The sequence below is a fragment of the Macrobrachium rosenbergii genome, chromosome 54, assembly GCF_040412425.1.
Source record: "Macrobrachium rosenbergii isolate ZJJX-2024 chromosome 54, ASM4041242v1, whole genome shotgun sequence".
NCBI lineage: Eukaryota > Metazoa > Arthropoda > Malacostraca > Decapoda > Palaemonidae > Macrobrachium > Macrobrachium rosenbergii.
Window position 1 is genome coordinate 44,098,285 of NC_089794.1, and position 22,358 is coordinate 44,120,642.

At 36.8% G+C, this 22,358-nt stretch overlaps 1 protein-coding gene and 1 pseudogene across 1 annotated transcript; both read left to right on the plus strand.

The window, feature by feature from the left end:
* LOC136835046 (putative serine protease K12H4.7) lies at positions 1–17,855 on the plus strand. The gene is made up of 9 exons (XM_067098166.1): positions 1–321; positions 4,693–4,874; positions 5,886–6,118; positions 7,905–8,043; positions 8,706–8,900; positions 11,073–11,191; positions 12,767–12,899; positions 15,065–15,234; positions 17,607–17,855. Exons 1-9 carry the CDS (start codon positions 106–108, stop codon positions 17,717–17,719), a joined length of 1,500 nt encoding a protein of 499 aa, XP_066954267.1. The 5' UTR covers positions 1–105; the 3' UTR covers positions 17,720–17,855.
* Positions 17,856–19,639: 1,784 nt separating this feature from the next.
* LOC136835047 (peptide chain release factor 1-like, mitochondrial) overlaps positions 19,640–22,358 on the plus strand; it is a 258,457-nt pseudogene continuing 255,738 nt past the window's right edge.

Sequence of the window (22,358 nt, forward strand, 5' to 3'; positions counted from 1 at the left end):
ATGGCTGGCCAACTGAGTTTCAAGAAGTTGTAACGAAAAGCCCAGACTGTGGCGAGACATCTGGCGAGTAAGATCGTTCCGTCTGTCTTTCTGTGCCGTTTCGCCATGAAGACCCTTCTTCAGAAGGCCAGAGGCCTCTCGCCTCTTGCCCACTTTCTGGTAGGAGTTCTGCTCCTGATTTCATGCTTCCCAGCGGTGCACGAAGCGAATGCCTACCTTCATCCGCCTCAGAAACCGGAGGGGGTGACTTTGCCTCCCGAGGAGTGGTTTATTCAGAAACTGGACCACTCTGATCCATCGGACACCAGAACTTGGTCTCAGGTATGTTTCCAGTTCAGCTCAGATCCCAGGATACGTGGAGTGGTTTGTGGCCCAAAGATATGTATTGCTTTCTTGCCTGTATTAACCCCTAAGAATGTCATCCCTGGCCATTCTGTAATAATTTGGCAATAGACAGATTTAGAGAACACTTATTATTAACGTATCTCATAACTCCATAGGCCTACCTCCATAGATTTTCCGTCTAATTTTTCCCTCTTATAGTTTCCTCACAACAGAGACGTCTGATGATATTCATCAGTGTTAATTTCCTGCTATATAAACTGTTTCTTCATGCATTAGTTTTTATTTATTTATTTATTTTCTTCCCATTAGACTCTAGTTCCTTTGAAACTCTCTCTCATTTTAAAAAAATATTTAAACCTGTGCCACTATTGTTGTCACTTCTAATTAAATTATATACAAGCATATATGTGTATGTATATATATATATTTTATATATATATATATATATATATATATATATATATATATATATATATATATATATATATATATATATATATATATATATATATATATATATATGTGTGTGTGTGTGTGTGTGTGTATGTATGTATGTATATGTATATACTATATATGTGTGTATATATAGTACTGTATATGTATATAACAGGTATATACATATGTGTATGTGTATGTAATGGTTTATATATGTTCTCATAGAGATAGTAGTAATAGAGGAAATAACGCAGCATCCATTTCAATAGTCATCCTTTAACAGAAGATTAGAAAAAGAACAGCTTGCACTAATATCTTTCTTTACATCAGCCTTTGAACATGTCTGCAGGTAACATGCCACTAACTTGCCTTGTATGAGCTCTCAGGTTTTGTGGACATTTATGCGCCTCTGTTCCAGCTTTTGCTCTCCTCACAGCTGGCACTTTTTTTGGCCTACCTCTCCTTCTTTCCAGTTTCTCGCAATGCAATGTTTTTCAACACACAGTGGTACTCCATTTTCTCTTGCTTGTGCAAGCCACTCCAAAACAACTAGACCCATCTGTCCTCCTCCGCTGATATTTTTACTTCATTCTCTTTATATTTCCTACCCATTCGAACCTTCTTACTCACTTCTGCTAACAGCTCATTTCAACAACTTCCACTTTTCTTCTTCCATTTGTATCTTAAGTACGCACCCCAAAGGTTACTTTCATCGGTACTTTCATTCTTTTCTAAATCTTCTGATGAAGCCTTGCTAATTCCCTTGTTTCATCTGTTCTGTAATTCACTTCATCTCTTCTCTACCTTCAATATTAACTTCCAAATGTTTGATATGAATCATCCGCTTTAATTGTTTATCCATCCATACTAACACCCACTGCTCCATTTCCCTGGCTTCAATTTGCAATCATTTCTTTGCTCTTTTTAGCATTAACACTCAATTTCCTCCTTTTACAGATATTTCCAACACTTTCATCAGCTTTGCAGCTTCTTATCATTCCCACTGAATGTTATATCATTCATAAACATCAGCTACCCTGCTGCACTCTGTTCACGATCCTTTTCGAATCCAGCAAATAAATGCCAAAATCTCTTGTCCTCGCCCACGTTTCTCTTGTCACTTGATTCGTAAAACTATTGAACATCCTTGGAGACAGCTCACTTTTTATTGAGATCTCCTTTTACATCATAACAATACTCGCCAATCTACATATTCTGACAAAGGCTTTGCAAAATCTGTGAATTATAGGACAAGACTACTATTTAATGGTATAGTCCATCTTTATATTTTGAGGCTATGTAATAGATGACAGAATCAAGGATGTGCCATTTGGTCTTCCATTACAAACTTTTTTATTCTTTATTAAACCACCAGTAAGAAAACATCGGAAACAACAGTGTATTTATTTATTTGTTTACCAACACTATATAGTTAAAGAATCCAAATGTTTTAGTTTTATTAGTACTATAGCACCCATTGTCTTGATTCTCGTACCTTATCTCTTGGCTGAAATGGAAAAGTTACAGTATGTTACAGATCCCACGGAAAGCACAACAGTTAACAGATAAGCCACTGGGAACGTGCATTGGCTTTCCCATGATAAGGCTATAAAACAAAACTTATCTTGTAATTCTATTAGAAGTAGTTTATTGATAAATGCATGAATACATACATACATACATATATACATACATATGTGTGCGTGTGTGTGTATGGTTATGTATGTCTCACAACAGGGGTGTCCTCTAAATGGCTTCTGATGGGCTTTTTGCTCTTGAGGTCAGTGACAATCGCATGCTTCAGGTCAGTCCATTTGCTATGAATTGCTACCGTTGTTGTAGTAAGTGGTGCCTCTTGATGTCTTAAGACAGATGAATGCCTAGTTAATGTTTGCTGACCCATGGTGGGAGGAAGTGACCCCAAGATTGTAGAAGGACCTCTCTTTCTAAGGCTGAAGGATACCACACTTTCACTCCTGTGGAGTTCTAAGAATTGAGTGAAAAGATCGTTTCAAATTGGCACCCCCACCTCTGTTATTACTGAAGAAAGATGGAGAATCGTACAAAAACACCAAATCTTATGGCTTTGAATTTTCATGGACGTGATGCAGAAGCGAAGACATGTATCAGAGTTCAGTTGTGTGAGGAAAGAAAGTTGGGAGTTATACAACTCAGTGAGACCAAGGTGTAAAGACACGGTATGCATGACAGAGTGAGTGTTGGGGTGGCAGAAAGAGATAAAGCTGGGCAAGGGGTAGAGCTTGTAATGTCTAGAAGATACTGGGGAAGAGTGAAAGAGTACAAATGTGTTAGTTTGATGATCCTATGGATTACATGAGACCAAGTGTGACAGCAGAGAAAGTCGATGGTTAGACTATATTTCTCAGGAACAGAAAAGAGTGAAGAGGGAGTGGTCTCAGAAAGCTTGACTCTTTTCCTGGCTGGGTTTGGAGAATATGAAAAGGTGATTGTATAGGTGATTTAATGCAAAGGTATGTCACAGAGAAGAAGATTACATGTCATGGTTTGCAGGCATAGAATTGATGAGAATGGCCTCTTGGGAAAATGTGTTTGGGTGTTGAAAAGATAGTTGGAAAGGTGAAAAAGGTGAGGAGAATGTTTTGATTTGATTATGTTTTTTTACACGGTGGGTGGAACGACAAGGTAACGGACATCATCGTAAAACAAGGAGTTACTGGAAGTACATTTGATCATTATTTGTCTGGAGTGTAACTGAAAATAGAAAGACGATCAAGTTGGAGAGAAAGGGTGAAAATATGTGAGGCGAAAATTAATAAAAACATGAACTAGGATTTACGAAACTGCAACAGTTGAAGTGAACTTTTTGTATGTATAGGAAGGTAGGAAGAAGGAATATACTGTATCTATGCAGTATATACGTGAGGATGGGAGGGTAGTCCAGAAGAGAGAGAGAAAAAGGATGTCAGCAAATGTAGGGGGTGAAAAGGAACAGATATTTTAAGAATTAGAAGAAGCTATTCCACGAAGAAATAAATGCAGAGAGAAAAGTTAAGAGGAAATGGATCATTATAAAAGATACAAATGGAAAGATAATCTCTGAGAAGATTGTAGTTCTATGTCGATGGCTTATTTGTAGGCTTTGTTGACTGTGTAGGATAGAAGAGATGCAGAGCCGAGTAACACAAGTGGGTGCAGAGTTAGTGTTTGTATGCCAGAGTAAGTGTGTAAGTTGCAGAATGCTTATGAAAGTAACTGTTGAAGAAGTATAGCGGTAAAGTGATGGGATGAAAGCTGCAGAGACACCAGGAGTTGATGGAATTACAGGTAAGATGATCATGGAGAATGGTGGGAGTGTGACTGAATTTAGAATGGTGATGGTACCTATCCCAGACCTATTATAAGTTGAGCAGAGCAATCTCTTATATCGTTTTCATTCAAATTTAACTCAAACGTGAGCCACAGATAAAATTCTTCATGTCCGAAAGCTGTCAGTGACAATTATACTGTTTGTTTAAGAAAATTTCCTAGATGGCTTTAGTTAAAGACACTTGACTAGTGTTCTTCTATTCCAAGGAATATAGATCAAGTAAAAATACCATATACCTTAAATGACACAAATATTTTGCGTATACTCATCCAATATAAATTCTTGTTCACGTTTAAAACATAAAATATAACATACGATATTTTTTTCATCATCTGTCCGGTAAGGGGGTACCATCCGTAGTATGCCACTAGTACTAAAGGTTCTTTGCAGCTTCTTTCACACCCGGCCACAACACTTCCCTCTATTTATTTCCCAACTGTTCCCACTGGTGCTTCTCCAGTTTCAGTTTCAACCCTTCACGCCAGAGTCCTTGGAAAATCTAGAAATGTGAATCGACAGTCTGGTTAAAATACTAGAATTCTGAAGACTTCATCGTCTTACAGAGATATTACAAGAACCTCGATTTCTACAAACCTGGAGGTCCTGTCTTTTTGATGATCGGAGGCGAAGGCCCAGCCGATGCCATCTGGATGGTCGAAGGCGCATGGACCTTGTACGCCGAGCAGCTGAACGCCCTCTTGATTATGCTCGAGCACCGATATTACGGGAAGAGTCATCCGACGGAGTAAGTCATTCACACTAACAGTTTCCTCTTAATAAAAAGAAGATCGGGGCCTAAAGTTTTATAAACGTTTTCCCTCTGATACTAAAGAGGAGAAACTTTTTCTAACAGTAGGGATTAGGTACATCTATAAACCTCCATGTTTACTGAAGTCTCCCACTGCGTCCCTCTTAGGCTATTATGGAGAGATTTATAAGTTTTCCCCCGATTTTATGAGGGGAAAATTTGATAAAACTTACCCTTTAATACTGCGAAGACTATTAAAGTTTCCATTGATATTATAGAGAATTATTTTATAATGTTCCCTTTTGATATTATGGAGGAGACTTTTGTTGATATTTTTCCCCAATATTTTCAGGTGGGGACTGATGTAAAATTTTTCCCTGATGATAAGTGGTGGAGATTCATAAAATATTTCCTCATTAATAAGTATTGGGGAATTTGATGGAAGCTCCCTCGTAATCTTATGGATAAGACTTTTACATAGAAAAGTACCTGATGATAAGGTGAAGGGGCGTTTATAAAAAAAAATACCCATTACGAAGATCCTCGGTCTTCGATCTTGAACACCATCCATTCATCTATCCATCTGCCTTAATATCCTAAACTTCAGTTTGGTTTTAACCGTCGCAATCCTTTATATGAATCTGAAATTGAGTTAAGGTTGACGATCTTTACCATCTGATAAAAAAAAAGACTTAAGAAATCACGATAAGACAAGAAATACTGCCGTTTGCAGAAAGAAAATACATGAACTTTTACCTCAAAAATCAAAATAATTATATAGGTTCAGCACCAGTTCCATAGATAGTCTGTCTACTTAATTTCTATGAAATATTGCAGTCGTACTAAAATATAACAGCATTCTACTTTCTTTTTTACCGGATGACAATGAGCCTCAGACCGAACGTAACTTGAGCCTCACACAGAAGATTACGAGTGGTCTGTAGCTGATGCAGAGAATTTACCTAACCAGTTTGACTAATGAATACTTACGTCTGTCTGCTTCTCCAGAGATACATCTGTTGAAAACCTGGTATACCTCAGCAGCGAGCAGGCTTTGGCTGACCTGGCAGAATTTACTGTCAAGATGCAGGAAGAACTGGGCTTGACTGACAACAAATGGATTGCTTTCGGTGGATCATACCCTGGTTCTCTGGCTGTATGGTACAGGCTGAAGTACCCTCACCTGGTACATGCGTCAGTCGCCACCAGTGCGCCACTCATTGCCAGGAGTGACTTCAGAGGTAGGTCTAATGACTTACAGGCATGACTTGTTTTGGTTCCATGGCACACGCTTAAGAAGCCTTGTCTGGTAAAGTTCATGTTCAGTGGACGTTTGTATGGCAAGTTAAAGGACTTGTTCCTTAAGAATGTGTTCGTGTTATGAATAATAATAATAATAATAATAATAATAATAATAATAATAATAATAATAATGCAGTTAACACAAGTAAACCACTCATTACCAAAAATTACTTCAGAGACCAGACTTAGATTCTCTTCCTGAGATTATATGAGCTTCAGGTGGCAGTTACTGTAGTCTAAATTCATCGTGTTGTTTTAAAAAGGCCCAAAAACGCCTGCACTCGAAATTTTAAGCTCGGTACGTTGTCCCAGACTTAGCAACCAAAGATAGATACCAAATTTGATAGGCAAAGTCTCAAGGAAACCTTCATTCGCTCATCTCTGAAGGAAATTTAGTTTCATATTTATTCTGCAAGCATCTCAGGAAATACTAAACTTACAACACGAACTTTCCAAACAAATTCAAACCTCATGGTATGAAGTTTGAGTTTCGTAAAATTTCTCTTTTTTAAGGTAAATGTGCTGCCGTTAGTCAAGTTAGAAACGAAGCCAGTACTGTGGTTAAAAATACTTGAGAATTACCACAATAGTAAAAGAACGACGTTTAAATCTTAGTTACAGTTAAGTTGATAACTTAACGAATATTAAATTTATCTATAAAAACAAGAGTTCAAGCCGGCAAGTGAGATAAAGGAGTCTGTTCCTTTAACCCATAACGCTATGTAAATCTAGATAGAACTGATGCTTACTTAGATTAGATAAAACTGTCACCCAGTGAAGCAATGTGCTTCAGAAAAATCCAAAGGGGTTCTACTAAAACTTTAGGATTGGTGGCGGTAGATTTTTACGTAACTGTCCACCCCTCAGGCCATTTGAAGAAGTTTTGCATTGAAATTCAAAATATATGAGTGTTGAAAATTATTTTTCTTGTCTGTTATGTATTTGTACTCTGTTCATGTTATGAACTAAATCTGCTTCTTCTTCTTCTTCTTCTTCTTCTTCTTCTTCTTCTTCTTCTTCTTCTTCTTCTTCTTCTTCTTCTTCTTCTTCTTCTTCCGTTTATTTCCTTTCTCAAAGTATGCTAAAATGTCCACTGTTCAATTTTGACTATATTGGCCTCGTCGTCCTAAAAGAAAGCTTCATTACGTTATGCACTTGTCTGAGGTACTTAAAGATAGTTTTAATTCAAAAATTCAAGACCATCACCTTTTTTCCTCTTTTTGTGTTTGCTTCAGACTCGGCTGGAAAAGGGCATTAAGTTTCTAGTCCCATTCTCCTTTTCCTTGATATGTATATACATATATATATATATATATATATATATATATATATATATATATATATATATATATATATATATATATATATATATATATATATATATATATATATATATATATACTGTGTACTGAATTACTTTTTTCTGGGAGTCTTTTTTTTTCGTGTTTTGGAAAACTCTTGCCACTCTTTGTAGCAATGCCCATGACATCACATTGTTTCAAATCCTTCTGCTTTGGATATATAAAAACAACATTCATTCTTCTTGATTCCTACTCTACTTTTCTGGACTTTTTTTTTTAAGATCGCTTTGTGGTATATGAGACTATAGTTCCTGCTCTTTGAAAGTATCGTATCTGCTGCTTTCCTGCTTTTATGTACAGCAAAATCTAATTAGTCTTCCTCCCTTACTATTCACCTGCTTATTCGTCTTCTATTCCCATGCAGAATACTTGGAAGTCGTGAGGAATTCTTTGGCATCTGAGAGTGACGAGCGTTGTAACGAGGCCATTCAGGCAGCAACAGATCAGATCGCTATGCTCTTGGGTCGTCCTACGGGTTGGCATCTTCTTTCTGAAGAATTCAGGTAGAGTCTGACCACTTCTTACATAGTTCGCATGCTTTCACTGTCCTCTGACGAGTTCGCAAGAGAGAGAGAGAGAGAGAGAGAGAGAGAGAGAGAGAGAGAGAGAGAGAGAGAGAGAGAGAGAGAGAGAGAGAGAGACTTATAAAACCACAGGCTAACAACTCAAAAGTCCTCCTGCCTTTTATAAAAGTGATTTGTAAAAGCAGTTTTACATAATCATTGAATTAGATATTTAGATTGACCTTTTCATTGAAAATTATATCTACATCCATAAAAAATTAACTTATAAAAAAAAGGTTGAGAACCTTTCGTAGTCAAATCCCCCCCCCATTAGATTTTTCCTTCTGAAGATAAAGAAAAAAACCTAAGGCTTTCACAGCGGCTCTGTTACCTCACCTAAAATATATGTAAATACAGTACACTGTAATAAAAGATTTACTGTCTAAGATAGGTATCAGTCTAACAGAGTTCTTCTCAATTAGTAACTTCTGTCTAGGCTTATCATTTATGATCTTAAAACATGGAAAACTTATCCCGTTAGGACTCCTATCACAGCAGCAAAATGTTGAAAATATTCCAATTTTATCAGTTACCATTATGCTTCCTTCTATTTAGCAGCTATGGCAGTTTTCATCTAGGTATTTTGTCTCTATTTGTGACAGACTGTGCACCGTTCTCGACGGCACAAAGGAGAAAGATGTCTCTAATATGCACGAACTGCTGGCAGAGAACTTCAACGGAGTAGTTCAGTATAACAAAGACAACAGAGCTTTCGAAGGTGTTCAAGGCACAAACATTACCATCGATGTGGTGTGTGACATTATGTTGGACGACACCCTTGGAAGTGAACTTTCCAGGTAATTATGTGCCGATTCATTTAGAATAAGAGAGTGTAATTCTGTCTGCTCCTGCCGTCTGTGTAGCCTATTGTCGGGCAGATGTACCCAGTCAGTTAACATTTTTCTGGTGTTTTATCCTTTGCCGAGGAATTTTTACCCTTCTTCCAGTCGTTACCTATGGTTTAACCCCTTGTTTTGATAGATTTATTTTTTGTAGATTTCTCTATAAACGGAAGTGACAGTAAAAGGTGTTGTCATATTTCTGTTATTATGAAGTATTTGTTCACTGATAACAAAGTTGTAATAATCAGCAGGCTGGATCATGCTTTGAATTATCCTTATCATTTTAGACCTTTAATCGTATTATCTGTACGAATATTAGGATAAGTTAAGCTTATATAATCTATCCCCAAACCTCACTATAGCAACACATCTCGATAAAAATAGGTGTCAGGGCTGAAAGTGGATGGGGAAACCATAGATGCCCACCAACGCTTAAGGCAATCGGTGTGGGGAACAATGGAATATATCCGTTCCCTACCTCCATCTTCCTCAGGACATGTTTTCCTCTGTGAGCGCGCGCGCGTGTGTGTGTGTGCCTAGGTTAAAATATACTGGTTCAAATGTATATTGACAATAATCATTGGGAGACCAAAAGAGGTCAAATTCCCTGGAAAAGGCTATAAAGTTCTAGGTTAGGTTAAGGAGCGTTAGGCTTGGTTAGTACGCACTGGTAACAGAGCTAAATCTATAGAAAATCTTACTAATGTAGATTTTCTATATCTTCAGCATAACGTTAGTGTATGTTTTCTTTTAATCGAACTGAAGTCTGTTGTAAGATTCTGCCAGCCATCTCAGATATTTGTAATTGAAATATTATTTTTGTTTTATATCGTCGTCGATATGTTGTTATCTTCATCATGAAGAGTTTTATACCAGAGTTTGTTATAATAAAGCTGTGGTTTATGGAATAGCAACGAATGTGTCTATAAATGCAAGTTAATGGAAATAACCTATTACATGACAGTGTTATCTAAAGCTGTTATATGATTCAAACTTTCAAGAATATTTATGGTAATAATTACTGCATTTTAACTCCTCTTATTGTTATTCTTTACATTCGCCTAGAATGTAGATTTGTAAGTGATAAGACCGCAGGTGGGTTTATCATCAGTCGGAAAGGGGCTTAACAAAATGTTCTATCGCTCTTCCTGCGTACTTCATGGCATATTTGGCATCGCTTTTAAAAATAACTTGGGTTGCGAACGGGATTTTGCTTTAATCACTGCGTCTTTATAAGGCTCTACTCTGCCATTATATGCTAAGCAACGGTCAGAGAAAATATGTAGCTCGTGATGATATATAATCAGATTAAATCTTTTTGAATAGGTGTGTGTCCATATCAAAGTCTTTAGTTTTCTATTATCTGCTGATAGTCATCTAAAGAAAACTTATATTTTATGGGGTAACTCACTTGATTATTTCAGATGACCACTCGTGGCAGATCGCGAAATTTGACGTCTGATGATTAAACAGGACCATGATATACCACGATTTCTTTACCCTGTTAAAGAATTTTTTTTAGCTAAAATATAAAACTGAAGACTACTACTGCGCCCCTCTGGTTCGGTAACTGCCAGTTTATGTTCAGTATGAGCGCAGAGTTTAGTACTAGCACCATGGGGATGATCGTAAAAACATAAACAAAAGACGGTACATATAAATATAAACAAAAGACATAAAAAGAAACAAAAATATAAAGTATTGGCAAGTAAATATCCAGGTCGGCGACTGGCTGGTACCAGACCGCAGTAATAGTAACCAGTTTTACCTTAAAATACTTTAAACTTGAAAATGCCCAAAAATTCTGTTAACTAAAACTTTATTTTTCTGGGCCTTTGTGGTAATATTTTATGTGTGGCACTTGAATATCACTTGATCAGTTTCGAAACCATTTTAATAGTAATCCAGCTGCAATTTTTTTATTGGCTTTCTCTTAAAGAGAGGAAATGTAGGCCTACTGGATAACGTGTAAAGAAATTATTGGAAGAGAAATGTGAAGATTCTTGTGATAAGGGTTTGCATAGCCCAAAGCTTAAATTTTGCCAATAAATCTGAACAGAAACCTGTTCTTTTTCTGTCCTCTGTGAACACAGATTTATATAAATTTATTTCAAATTCTCTTTCTAGATATTCAGCTGTGAACAGTCTGCTCCTGGACGTCTATGAACGAAAATGTTTCGAGCATCAATACTCAGTCATGATTGAAGAATACCAGAAAACGAGCTGGGACCAAGGCGCCGTAGGAGGTAAAGCTCTCTCTCTCTCTCTCTCTCTCTCTCTCTCTCTCTCTCTCTCTCTCTCTCTCTCTCTCTCTCTCTGTGGATGCTTTTGACTGAAGGAAAACAATAAAGAGTGCAAAGAGCATAATTAGGAGGAAAGGATAGAGAGCAACCACTGATAGTGGAGAATGAGTAGGTGAGACGTGAGTTTCTTAAGAGAACAGGAGTCGAGTGTTACCTGTTGGAAAGAGAATTCGAGGCGACCTTGTGCAAGACCAAATCCAGAGGAGTGGCAAAGGCTGGGTTATCCATCATCTGGAACAGGTTTTCATACAAAAAACCAGAGATGAAGAGCAATATTCTAAAATGGAAAGTATAACTCCAGTCTAAACGTTGAATCTTAAATAAAATAAAGCATTTACTATGATAAAATAAGTCTGAACTTATACTTAGCTTATATATTTATTTATTAATTTCAACTTATTTATACTCTCTCAGGCAAGTCTGAATTCATATGAACTAAATAAATGTTGACACTGAGGAGAAAGTGGAAAGAGAAATAGGGGGAAAAGGGTTCTTAGAGGAAATGAATGCGATTAAATTATCTCTCACTATTTAGCTATGCCCTCATGATGATAACCAATGCAGAAGGTTGAATATTTTGAGACTGAAGGCAAGTACCAAAAGAAAATTTGTGAAGTAAAGGTAAATACCTTGTTATCTGAGACATGTCTGTGTGTGCGTGTACGTGTGCCTGTAAGTCAACTGAGAATACAAGCAGTTTCCATAAGCAACTTGATTTCCCTGATATAAGAAATGAAGGACTAGAGAAGCCAATATAATAGAAGAAATGAAATGCTTAATGCATCTTCATGTAACTCGAAAGATGGAATAAAATGTGAAAGACGTTATCCCACTTTGAATTGTCGGGGCCTTGATCTCTCTTTTGCATCCAATCCCTCGTTAAGTTTGTTGATTCCTGGTCAGCAATAACTGTATTTCCGCGCATATTATTTTAGGATAACTTTATGTCTTGTTATATCTTAGTTTTAGGATCTCGATCATGAACACGTTGGGAATGAAAGCACATGCGATTTTCAATTTTATAATGATTGTACTTACTTTAAAACTAAGAAACGTAAGCAAATGAGAAGTGTAACTTCATCCCACCGCAGGAATCAGTGGATCGATAGCATAAAGAAACGCAACTTTCAAAATAAATCAAGAGGGCTTCTGTTCTCCTTAGATATAATATATTTAGGGGTTAGTCGACTGTGGTGGGTCTATGAGGGTGAGGAAGGGCAATGGGCTAGAAGCCTCGTTTAGAAAAAAATTGCCGTGACCACTCGCTTTAATAGGAACGCACACCACACACAAACAAACACACACACACACACACACACACACACACACACACACATATATATATATATATATATATATATATATATATATATATATATATGTGTGTGTATATATATGTACATGTGCGTGTGTGTGTGTGTACATATGTATATAGTCTACATATATGTATATATATAAATAGGTATATATATATATAATTCTTTTAATTCTTTAATGTATCCATTTTTTTATTCATAGGTAGATCATGGTACTACCAAACATGTACCGAGTTCGGATGGTACCAAGGCTCAGATTCAGAAGAACAGCCGTTTGGTCACCAGTTTCCCCTGGAGTTTTTCACCCAGATGTGCCAAGATATTTATGGCCCTAGGTACGTACGAAATAAGGCCTAAAGTACCAATAATTGGCAAAATTGGCAATTGGCATGTCTTGTTCTACATTCTCTACAATGCTTTTTTTTCGTATGTTGAAGTATAAGTAGCATCTTCTCTCTGCCACGTAACTGGCTCTATCTCTGTAAAGCTTTACCAACTAGGTAACTATACGACTCATCTGTATCGTAGCGTTGTCGCCTCTGTTTCTCACTTATGAAGCCCTGCAATAATGCAAGTGGCAGTAATATTGGCAGGTAAACGCCACGTACAGGAAATATAACTAGAATTTCTGTCCAAGGATACACTCACATAAAATTTTCACTGCTATAGAAAAGATCGTGTTTTTCAGCAGGTCTGCAAGAGAGGCAACGAACAGCAACTATTTACACTTTACACTTTCCCAATGAGCACTTCACCCTTGTGACGAAAAGTCGTAAATTCTAAATAAGTTTCTTTATTACAAAGGCACATTTTCTATAATTTAAATCGTATTCCTGATTTCATATCTGTAGATATCAGGGGTAACAAGAATAAATCAGATCCTTGGTGTTTAATCAGTCCTAGAGCTTATTTCAAGAAGCAACTTTTGTAAGGTTCATCCTGTGGTAGACTGTTGTCCGTGCAAAGATGACATGGAAATCTGGATCAGCTTCTGAACTACTCATTTTAATATTCAGAGTTATAAAACACACACACACACACACACCATTATTATTAAATGGCAATGGGTATAACTGCTTACAGATCCGACAGTAAAGAAACTATTAAAAAAACTAAAAGCAAGTTGTGCTGAAAATTTTTTTTTTTTAGAATATCCATCACTTAGTTTCTAAATCAATTCTATTTATATGCTCGTTCAAAGCTGCCAAAACATGCAGTGAAAGTCATCAGTTACCTTATGATCCAAAAAACTTGATAAAGCAACATTTCTTTTATGTATATGAGATGAATTTACAATTAAATAAATGAAAATCGAAGCATTTTTTGTCAATGGACAAAGGAAATGAATCAGTTTTTGTTTGTTTTTTTGTTTTTTTGTTAGTCCTGCGCAGCACTATTTTTTTCAATAAATTTTCGGTGAAAAAGGACATTGACATTACCCTGATTAAGCTTATACTCTCTGCACCTCAGACCATACTTGCAGAACTCTTGCAAATTGCCATAAAGGAGAACTGGTTCAATAACCATTTTATACAGTCCAACCTTGTCCTCCATACACAACTCCAAGTGTCCTACTCTTTTGCAAAAAACCTGCTGCCTTTCTTGTTTCACTTAATCTCTGATTCACCTCGTTTCTCTCACTAACACCATCCCAAATATTTCTTCCCAAATGCTTATTATAATCTACCGCTTGTGTTCTCTAACCATCCATATCAACATTCACTTTACCTTCCTAACCGTGCCCTTGTTCATGTTGATTCTCAGCTTTTAGTTTTCTGTAAAAGAAAACTATTGTGCCGTCTTCGTCTGTCCTTCTGCACTTTATTCTGTCCGCACTTTTTCTGTCCGCCCACAGATCTTAAAAACTACTGAGGTTAGAGGGGTGCAAATTGGTATGTTGATCATCCACCCTCTATTCATTAAACATACCAAATTTCAGCCCTCTAGCCTTAGTAGTTTTTATTTCATTTAAGGTTAAAGTTAGTCACAACCGTGCTTCTGGCAACGATATGGGATAGGCTACCACCGGGACGTGGTTAAAGTTTCATGGGGCGGGCGGGCGGCTCACACAGCATTATACCGAGACCACCGAAAGATAGATCTGTTTTCGGTGGCCTTGATTATACGCTGTACAGAAGACTCGATTGCGCCGAAGAAACTTCGGCGCATTTTTATTTGTTTCATCTCGAAAACACTTTCAAACTATTTCACCAGTCTCTGCAGTTTTTCTCCACTAGACCCATCGCTACTGTATCATCTTCGAACATCAGCCATTTATTATTATTATTATTATTATTATTATTATTATTATTATTATTATTATTATTATTATTATTATTATTATTATTATTATTATTATTATTATATAACAGCTTTCTCAGGAAACATCAGCAAAATAGAATCTCCAGATATTAAAACAAAAAATTAAAGACGAGAATAATGACTAATTAACAACTAAAACCAAGATGAGTCAATACTCATAGATTTATTTTCTCGACAGTTTCACAGTTGAATTCCTGGAGGAAGCCATCAAGAAGACAAACGCCAACTACGGTGGTTTGACCCCCAACGTGACCCGGGTGGTGTTCGTGAACGGTAACATTGACCCTTGGCACGCTCTCGGAATCACCACTGATCTGAGCAGTGAAGCGCCAGCAATTTTCATCCAAGGTAACGAGCCCCGTAGAGGGTTAGTGCTGTCAGTGCACCTCACGGGGTGCACTGTAGGCATTAATTAAGGTTCTCTGCAGCGTCCCTTCAGCTCCTAGCTGCAACCCATTTCATTCCGTTTACTGTACATCCGTGCATATTACCTTTCTTCCATTTTGCTACCCACGCTCTCCTAACAATTATTTCATAGTGCAACTGCGAGGTTTTCCTCCTGTTACACCTTTCAGACCTGCCTACTCTCTATTTCCTTTCCAGCGCTGAATGACCTCATAGGTCCCAGTGCTTGACCTTTGGCCTAAACTCTATATTCCATCCTGTTCCAAGGTAACGAGAAGTAATTTTCTCTTTTTGCGAAGTTTTATGGGAGTTTTTTAATCACATTTTTTTAAATGATTGAGTTTATAACTTTCTAATTTTAAACTGAAATAATTAGTGAGTTTTAAGAGTTTACTAAAAATCCTCTTCCATGAACTGGTTGAAAGTATAGTTTTTCTGTTAAAAGAAATAAATGTCTGAATTTTTAGAGCATATCAAATTCTACTCCTTCCAGGTGGAGCACACCTTCCTGGTTTCGGATTTAATCATTTATTCTTGAGTTTCTTGAAATTATCTTGCTTGAAATGTTTGAGGTTATAATTTTCCAATTTGAGATGAAATAAAAAAACAAAATGCTGAGTTTTTAGAGCGTATTCAAGCCACCTTTATTTAAATGGTTTTAGTTAAAACTTTCGGATTTGAAAATGGACAGCTTCCTGAACATTTCAAGTTGATTAAAAACATATCATTTTGAAACTTCATAAGTAGTTCGCGTATTCTTAGAACTACTTGACATTACCCTTCGTTAATTGACTGTAGCTATAATTTTCTGGTTTTTAAATAAAGAGAGCTGTAAATTTCTAGCTTGAAATTAGATAGTAAACTGAGTTTTTAGAACTCATTATATACTTTTTAAAACAGTTGAAGTCACAAATTTTTGGTTTGGAATTAAATAAAAATTCTGAAATTCTGAATTTATTACAATCTTTTCTTGAACTATTTGGAGCTATATTTTTCTGGTTCAGAAATTGGATAAATACCAGAAATTTTAGTTTGTTTAAATCCCGCTTCTTGAACTGCTTGGAGTTCCAACTTTCTGGTTTTAAAGCAAATGTGTCCTTGAGTTTTTCGACTATTAAAATCATCTGGCATAAACTGGTTAAGGATATAACTTTCTGGGTGAAACTGAATAAATGATGACCAAGATTTAAAGCAGTGGTTCTTAAATTTTTTATTACCAAGCCCCCTCTAAGAGTTGGTCCTTCCCTCCACGCCCCCCTTGTATCTATGAGTAAAATTCCCTCCCAAATTTAAAGGAAAATAAAAAAAAAGAGAAAGAGAAGGGGTGTTTTTAATCTTTTGGGAATGAATTAGTGGGATACTAACATTGCTTCTTAGCGACTCTTGTTAAATGAATAACAAATATAATTAGAGAATTTTCAATTTTTCCCTAAGGCTCACGCCCCACCTGGAAATTGCTGACTCCCCTCTAGGGTGGCGTGCCCCCAGGTTAAGAACCGCTGATTTAAGGGAATAGCTAAGATATATAATTTATTAAGATAATTTCGTTGAACTGGTCGGGGTTTAATTTCTTAGTTGGAAGATGAGCTTTTAGAGATTATTAAAATCCATTTTTCTCTATTTGGTTATTTTAAAACTTTATCTTTTTAATTTAAATAAATTCCTGAGATTTGAAAGATCATAGAATCATCTTGCTTGATTTGTTTGGAGTCATAACTTTTAAGATGGAAACTGAATGGATTTATAACTTTTGCGGCCTATTATTTCTTGCTTGAAATTGCTGGAGTTATGACCTGAATTTCGAAACTTTCTTAAGCATAATAATCACATAAGTATGTAAGTAAGTAAATAAATGATCTAAAGGATTTATACATGTAAGATACAAGCATTTTACACACCTTTATAAATAGCTTACCAGGCTCTCACTTCATCCTGTTTTGATATTTTTAGTGATGAGATTTCCTTTGAGATTTCCTTCTTACTTATCAGAAGCATAATATAATTCAAGACCTTTTTCATGATATAAGAGATAAGTATAAACGATTAAAAGTAACAAAAATTATGGGCTAAAGAGAACAAGTAACAAAAATTCGATCAACTCACCACTTATCGGCTTATATTTTCATTCACATTACACCATCCGTCTTGAAATGTTTTTGATCTTCAGTGATCCATTCATCAACATTCAAGTTATATACACAGCAATTATTCCATTTACCTGGATTATTGATATTTTCTTTCTTTTTTTTAAGTTATCTGAATCGCTTGCAGCTGCACGACTAACATCACTTCCCAATTTCCTCCCAAAAACAAAGGTACCGCCCACTGCGCAAACATGTACCCTCCAACACCTGACGATCTGCCCCAGCTGACGGAAGCGAGAGAGACAATATTCTCACTTATACAACAGTGGCTGAGCGAAGAGTAGAGAACCCTTTCGCTGGGAAAAGTGTAACAGAGACCCAGAAAACTTAGCAAAACTTTCTACACCCAAAGAGTCACCCTTAGGAAGACCTGTTATATGACTCTGGGATCTGTATAATAAAATAACACCAACGATTATACTTCTCGTAATTTTCATTATGAACCTGGATCGCCGTCTGAGATTTCACAGGTTATTTACATTTGAAATAAAGTTCGCTGACTTAGGATACTAAACCTGAAATTATTTTTTCATCTACTTTGCTGAGACATCTTGGATTGCAGCTGGTAAACATGATTCATTTGGGATCATTTATTATGCCTCAGTACTCATATACGAAAAATACCGGAGTAGAAGAGTGTATTTATGAAGTCAGAATTCTTAACATTTAGAAAATTTTTTTTTATTGGTTAAAGAACACGCCTTCGCCAATTTACGCACATGAAGGATCAGTGGTTAATTGACAACAGTTCCCCTAATCTATTTCTGCCATTTCTCAAATAATTTAGTGTTATTCTTAAAGTCAGTAAAAGCCTGAATCAATAATAAAGGACAGGGTGAACTTCTTGGCGACAAATCGTCGAATCTTCACTGGAAAACACTGTAAAGAATAGAGAATTGAGGAAAAAGAAGAACTAACTTAACACAAGAATCCTATAAAAATGGGTATAAGCAAAGAGGTAGAATTATATATATATATATATATATATATATATATATATATATATATATATATATATATATATGTGTGTGTGTGTGTGTGTGTGTGTGTGTGTGTGTGTGTGTGTGTGTGTGTATATATGAACGTGCTCAGAACTCAGAAAGAATATCTTGAGGGAGGGTGTTTGCAATTCGTCGTGCTTATACAAAGGTCAGAAAATTGTAATGGATTAACCACTTGGAAATAATATTAGAAAATTAAAATATTACGAAGAATCATTCTTGTTGGGATGAGAGCTAGATACTGCAGAAGTAAAAAGTTGCCAAAATAAAGAGTTACAACTGGTAAAACTCAAGAGTGGATAGATAAACATCTCGGGAACCGATATATACGGCATCACGTACTCTAAGGGGAAAAAGGAGGTGTGTCAGAGATAAAAACAGAAATTAGTTGTGGAGGAGTAAAAAGAATGAGCTTTTAAGAAGCTTGCTGCAGATGTGGAAACGATGAGAAATATCAGTGGATTCAAAATACAGAGTAAATGCGAATATGATAGAATCAGCTGTCATGCAGAACAAGTTGATGGAAAATAAAGAGATAAAGATAACTTTTAGAGAAATGGATAGTACCAGACAGGAATAAGTGGACAATAATAGTAGCCTACCGGCTTGTGAAGAAATTGGTATAAGAAATAAGGGAAAATACATGGAAATAGGTGGCCTATCCCTGTCATGTTCTAAAAAGCACCGGAAAATTGCTGACACCATCTCTAAATCAAAACGTCAGAAAAAGACGTTTTCTGAAGTGATAACAACACAAACCAAAAATTATGGAAATGCAGAAACTCATTCAATAAAGAAAGACATTTAATATTGAACGAAGGTAAACCGGGATTAGATAGTCTTCAAGTACAGAAAAGAAATAAAAAAATAGAATCAAACTGTGAAACCAGGATAGATTGATTGATTAAAGATTTTAGGCGTACATGCCAAACACTGGGGCAACTAAGGCCATTCAGCACTGAAACGGAAACTGACAGTGAAAAGGTTTGAAAGGTGTAACAGGAGGGAAACCTCGCAGTCGCACTATGAACCAATTGTTAGGAGAGGGTGGACAGTAAGATAGAAGAAAGAGAATATGAACGGAGGTACAGCAAAATAAATGAAACAGTTGCAGCTAGGGGCCGAAGGGACGCTGCAAAGAACCTTAAGTAATGCTTACATTGCACCGCATGAGGTGCATTGATGGCGCTACCCTCCTACCGGGAGCTTATGAGGTGCCGTTACAAAGATAACTTTTAACGTAAGAGCCCGTCGTAACTATTGTAAACAAATATTATGTCACGCTTCCCATTACTATATTACGATCGGTGCGTTACTGTGGTAATTATGTGTATGATGTCCCGTGGTGGTTTTCACGCCAGAGAATATATGATTTAATAGGATCTCATAGTTACGCAGTTAGTTAGTTAGTTTAAGGTTAAGCTAGCCTTGTCCCGGCACAGGCTCTTACTCTAGGATGGCCTGGGAGGTCTTTTACTGTGGAGGGTAACTGGTACTTTAAGGGGGAACAGTTTCCACTCCCAGCAAGTGGAACCCATCATCTAGGCCTATCGTACCAAGTGTCCATCGGGGACCCTTCCTGCTGTCTTCCTTATAGATAATGAGCCACATGCAAGGCGAAACGCAGGGTAGTCTCCCTGATGATGTCATGCAATTGGAACTTACAATGTGCAAGAGAAGATGCATTGCGTTACTACCCTAATGCTATTGTCTTGGCATTTTAATAATTTTTTTTTATCTATTTAGGGTATTAATGTATTTTTTCTTTTTAATAAGTGAGATGTCTTCTTTGCATATTTCTCTTTACCTTCTCTTAGGCTACTAACTAATGAACACCATATTTTTGGAAGCTTGAATTTCGAGTCAATGGCTCCTGTGGGCTTGTTCCATATGAACAGAGTTCATCTGAATAATAGCCTAATAATAATACTGTTAACTTACACAAATTTTTGTCACAACCTAGTCTATGTTAGGTTATTTGCAGTCAGGGTACTTACTCTACTTGGTTAGTGCACGAGGCCCAAAGTTAGGTTGGGTAAAGGTGAGTCTGCTTGGGTCATAGGTATTGCTAAGCAGGAACTCTGCACTCACAATTACCTTGGAAATCAATTTTTCCTATGCTTTTAGAGTTGGTGATGTTTATTGTCGGTCAATTATTATTAACCTCATATCTCTATCCAACATGGTTTGGGACCCTTTGGAAAAGTTGGGAGAAAGACCGGACCGCCATTTTGTTGTTATGGAATGGTTCCGCACATGCAGAAGTTATCAGGGAGACATATGTTTAAAGAGGGATTGGCTAAGGAAACCTATTACAAAAGGAACTACACTAACCTAACGTACCCTGCGTGATAGCATTTCAGGGTGGCCAGCGTACAAATTCTGAGGTTAATTACAGTTGACTGACAAAATATAACAGTAAATTCTTAATAAGCAATCAAAATACTATCGGAAAAATCAATTTCCAAAGTAATACCCGATGCACAGCTCTTGCTTAGTTCCACCAGATCATATTCCCTCTGCATGTTTTTTCCCATAAATTGCCAAAAAACTTAGGGCAGAATGCCTGACACATTCTGCATTCCTCTGCAGTAGAGCAGCTTAGGATAAGTAAAGGCTTAATGGGTTATTTATTAGCTTAGGACAGTTGTCGAGCACCAAGGTGATGCATAGAGTGAGTGACAGTTTCATATATTCCTCACATGCATATGAGTCAGTTTATCTTTTAAACTAGCCAACCTTCACCTAGTCTAGCAGATTCACTTATAACCTGAATATTTTTTTAAGTTATGTCTTTTTTAAACTTGTAAGTTAATTGAATATAAATGTAAATATTCTCATAGTTTCTATTTTTTTTATGAATATGATTTTCATGTACTTTGGAAATGCTTGGTTAGCCTAACCCCTTTCCCATACCTCTTTATCTAATGGTATTACAGTATTATCGATATAGGGAATAATAGTTGGTATGTCATCTTTTGGCTTGGATGGGGAATGAAAACAAGTGAAATACTGGGATGCATCACAGCCTAACCTAATCTGCTCCCCCCACCCCCTGAATCAGACTTATTTAACCCAGACCACCTGAAATTATAAATCTAAATACACTAGGACACCAGCCTAACCTAACCTAGCAGGACACCATGTCCTACCTGACTGGGGGACAATGATTAAGGGGATTATGGCTTCGCCCCAAGCTAGTAGTAAGTAATGGCAGCAGTCAGATGTTTTCTTATCACTCCTGTATCAAGTTCTTAAAAAACTAGTTCATGATTTTTTGGAAACTATCGTATATGAGTGTAAATTCCATCCCATGATAGGTATTTCCTGTTTGTAGTGCATGGACATTCAGTATAAGTGCTGGTCTTGTTTGTATGAAAAGTGAAAACCTTAGAAAAATAAATGAATCAGCAGTGTGTGTGGGTTGATGATTAGAAAGTGCCAAGAGATAACTTGAGCTTTAGGAATATGACTACACTAAGGGCTGTTCAGTTGCCCTATGTATAATTCTACCATAATATCAGCAACCAGAAAGTAGCAATCGCCACAAGCTTTCCAGGTTCCAGTGATGGCTCATCTAGGCCACAGGAGTTCTGGAGGTCATAGGACCACTTAGAGCCCAAATTCAGGGTACTGCAGGTATTCAGGATGGGTACAGGTTTCCCTTTCAAGAGAGGCCATCCATGGTGTCTCAGCCAGTTGACCTCCTCACATATTGCTATGACTCTGAAGCATAGCACTAGTTAGCAAGGTGAGATTGATGTTAAAGAAATGATCAGTTATTCTGCAGTTGCATGGCTGTGGCATTGAAATGACTGGAAGCTGGTGCCCTGTCATTGTTTTCAGCCTGTTCAACTGATACCTCAAGCATACCCTTTTCAGGATGTAGTAACTTGCTCATGACATTTTGGTCCATCCAGAT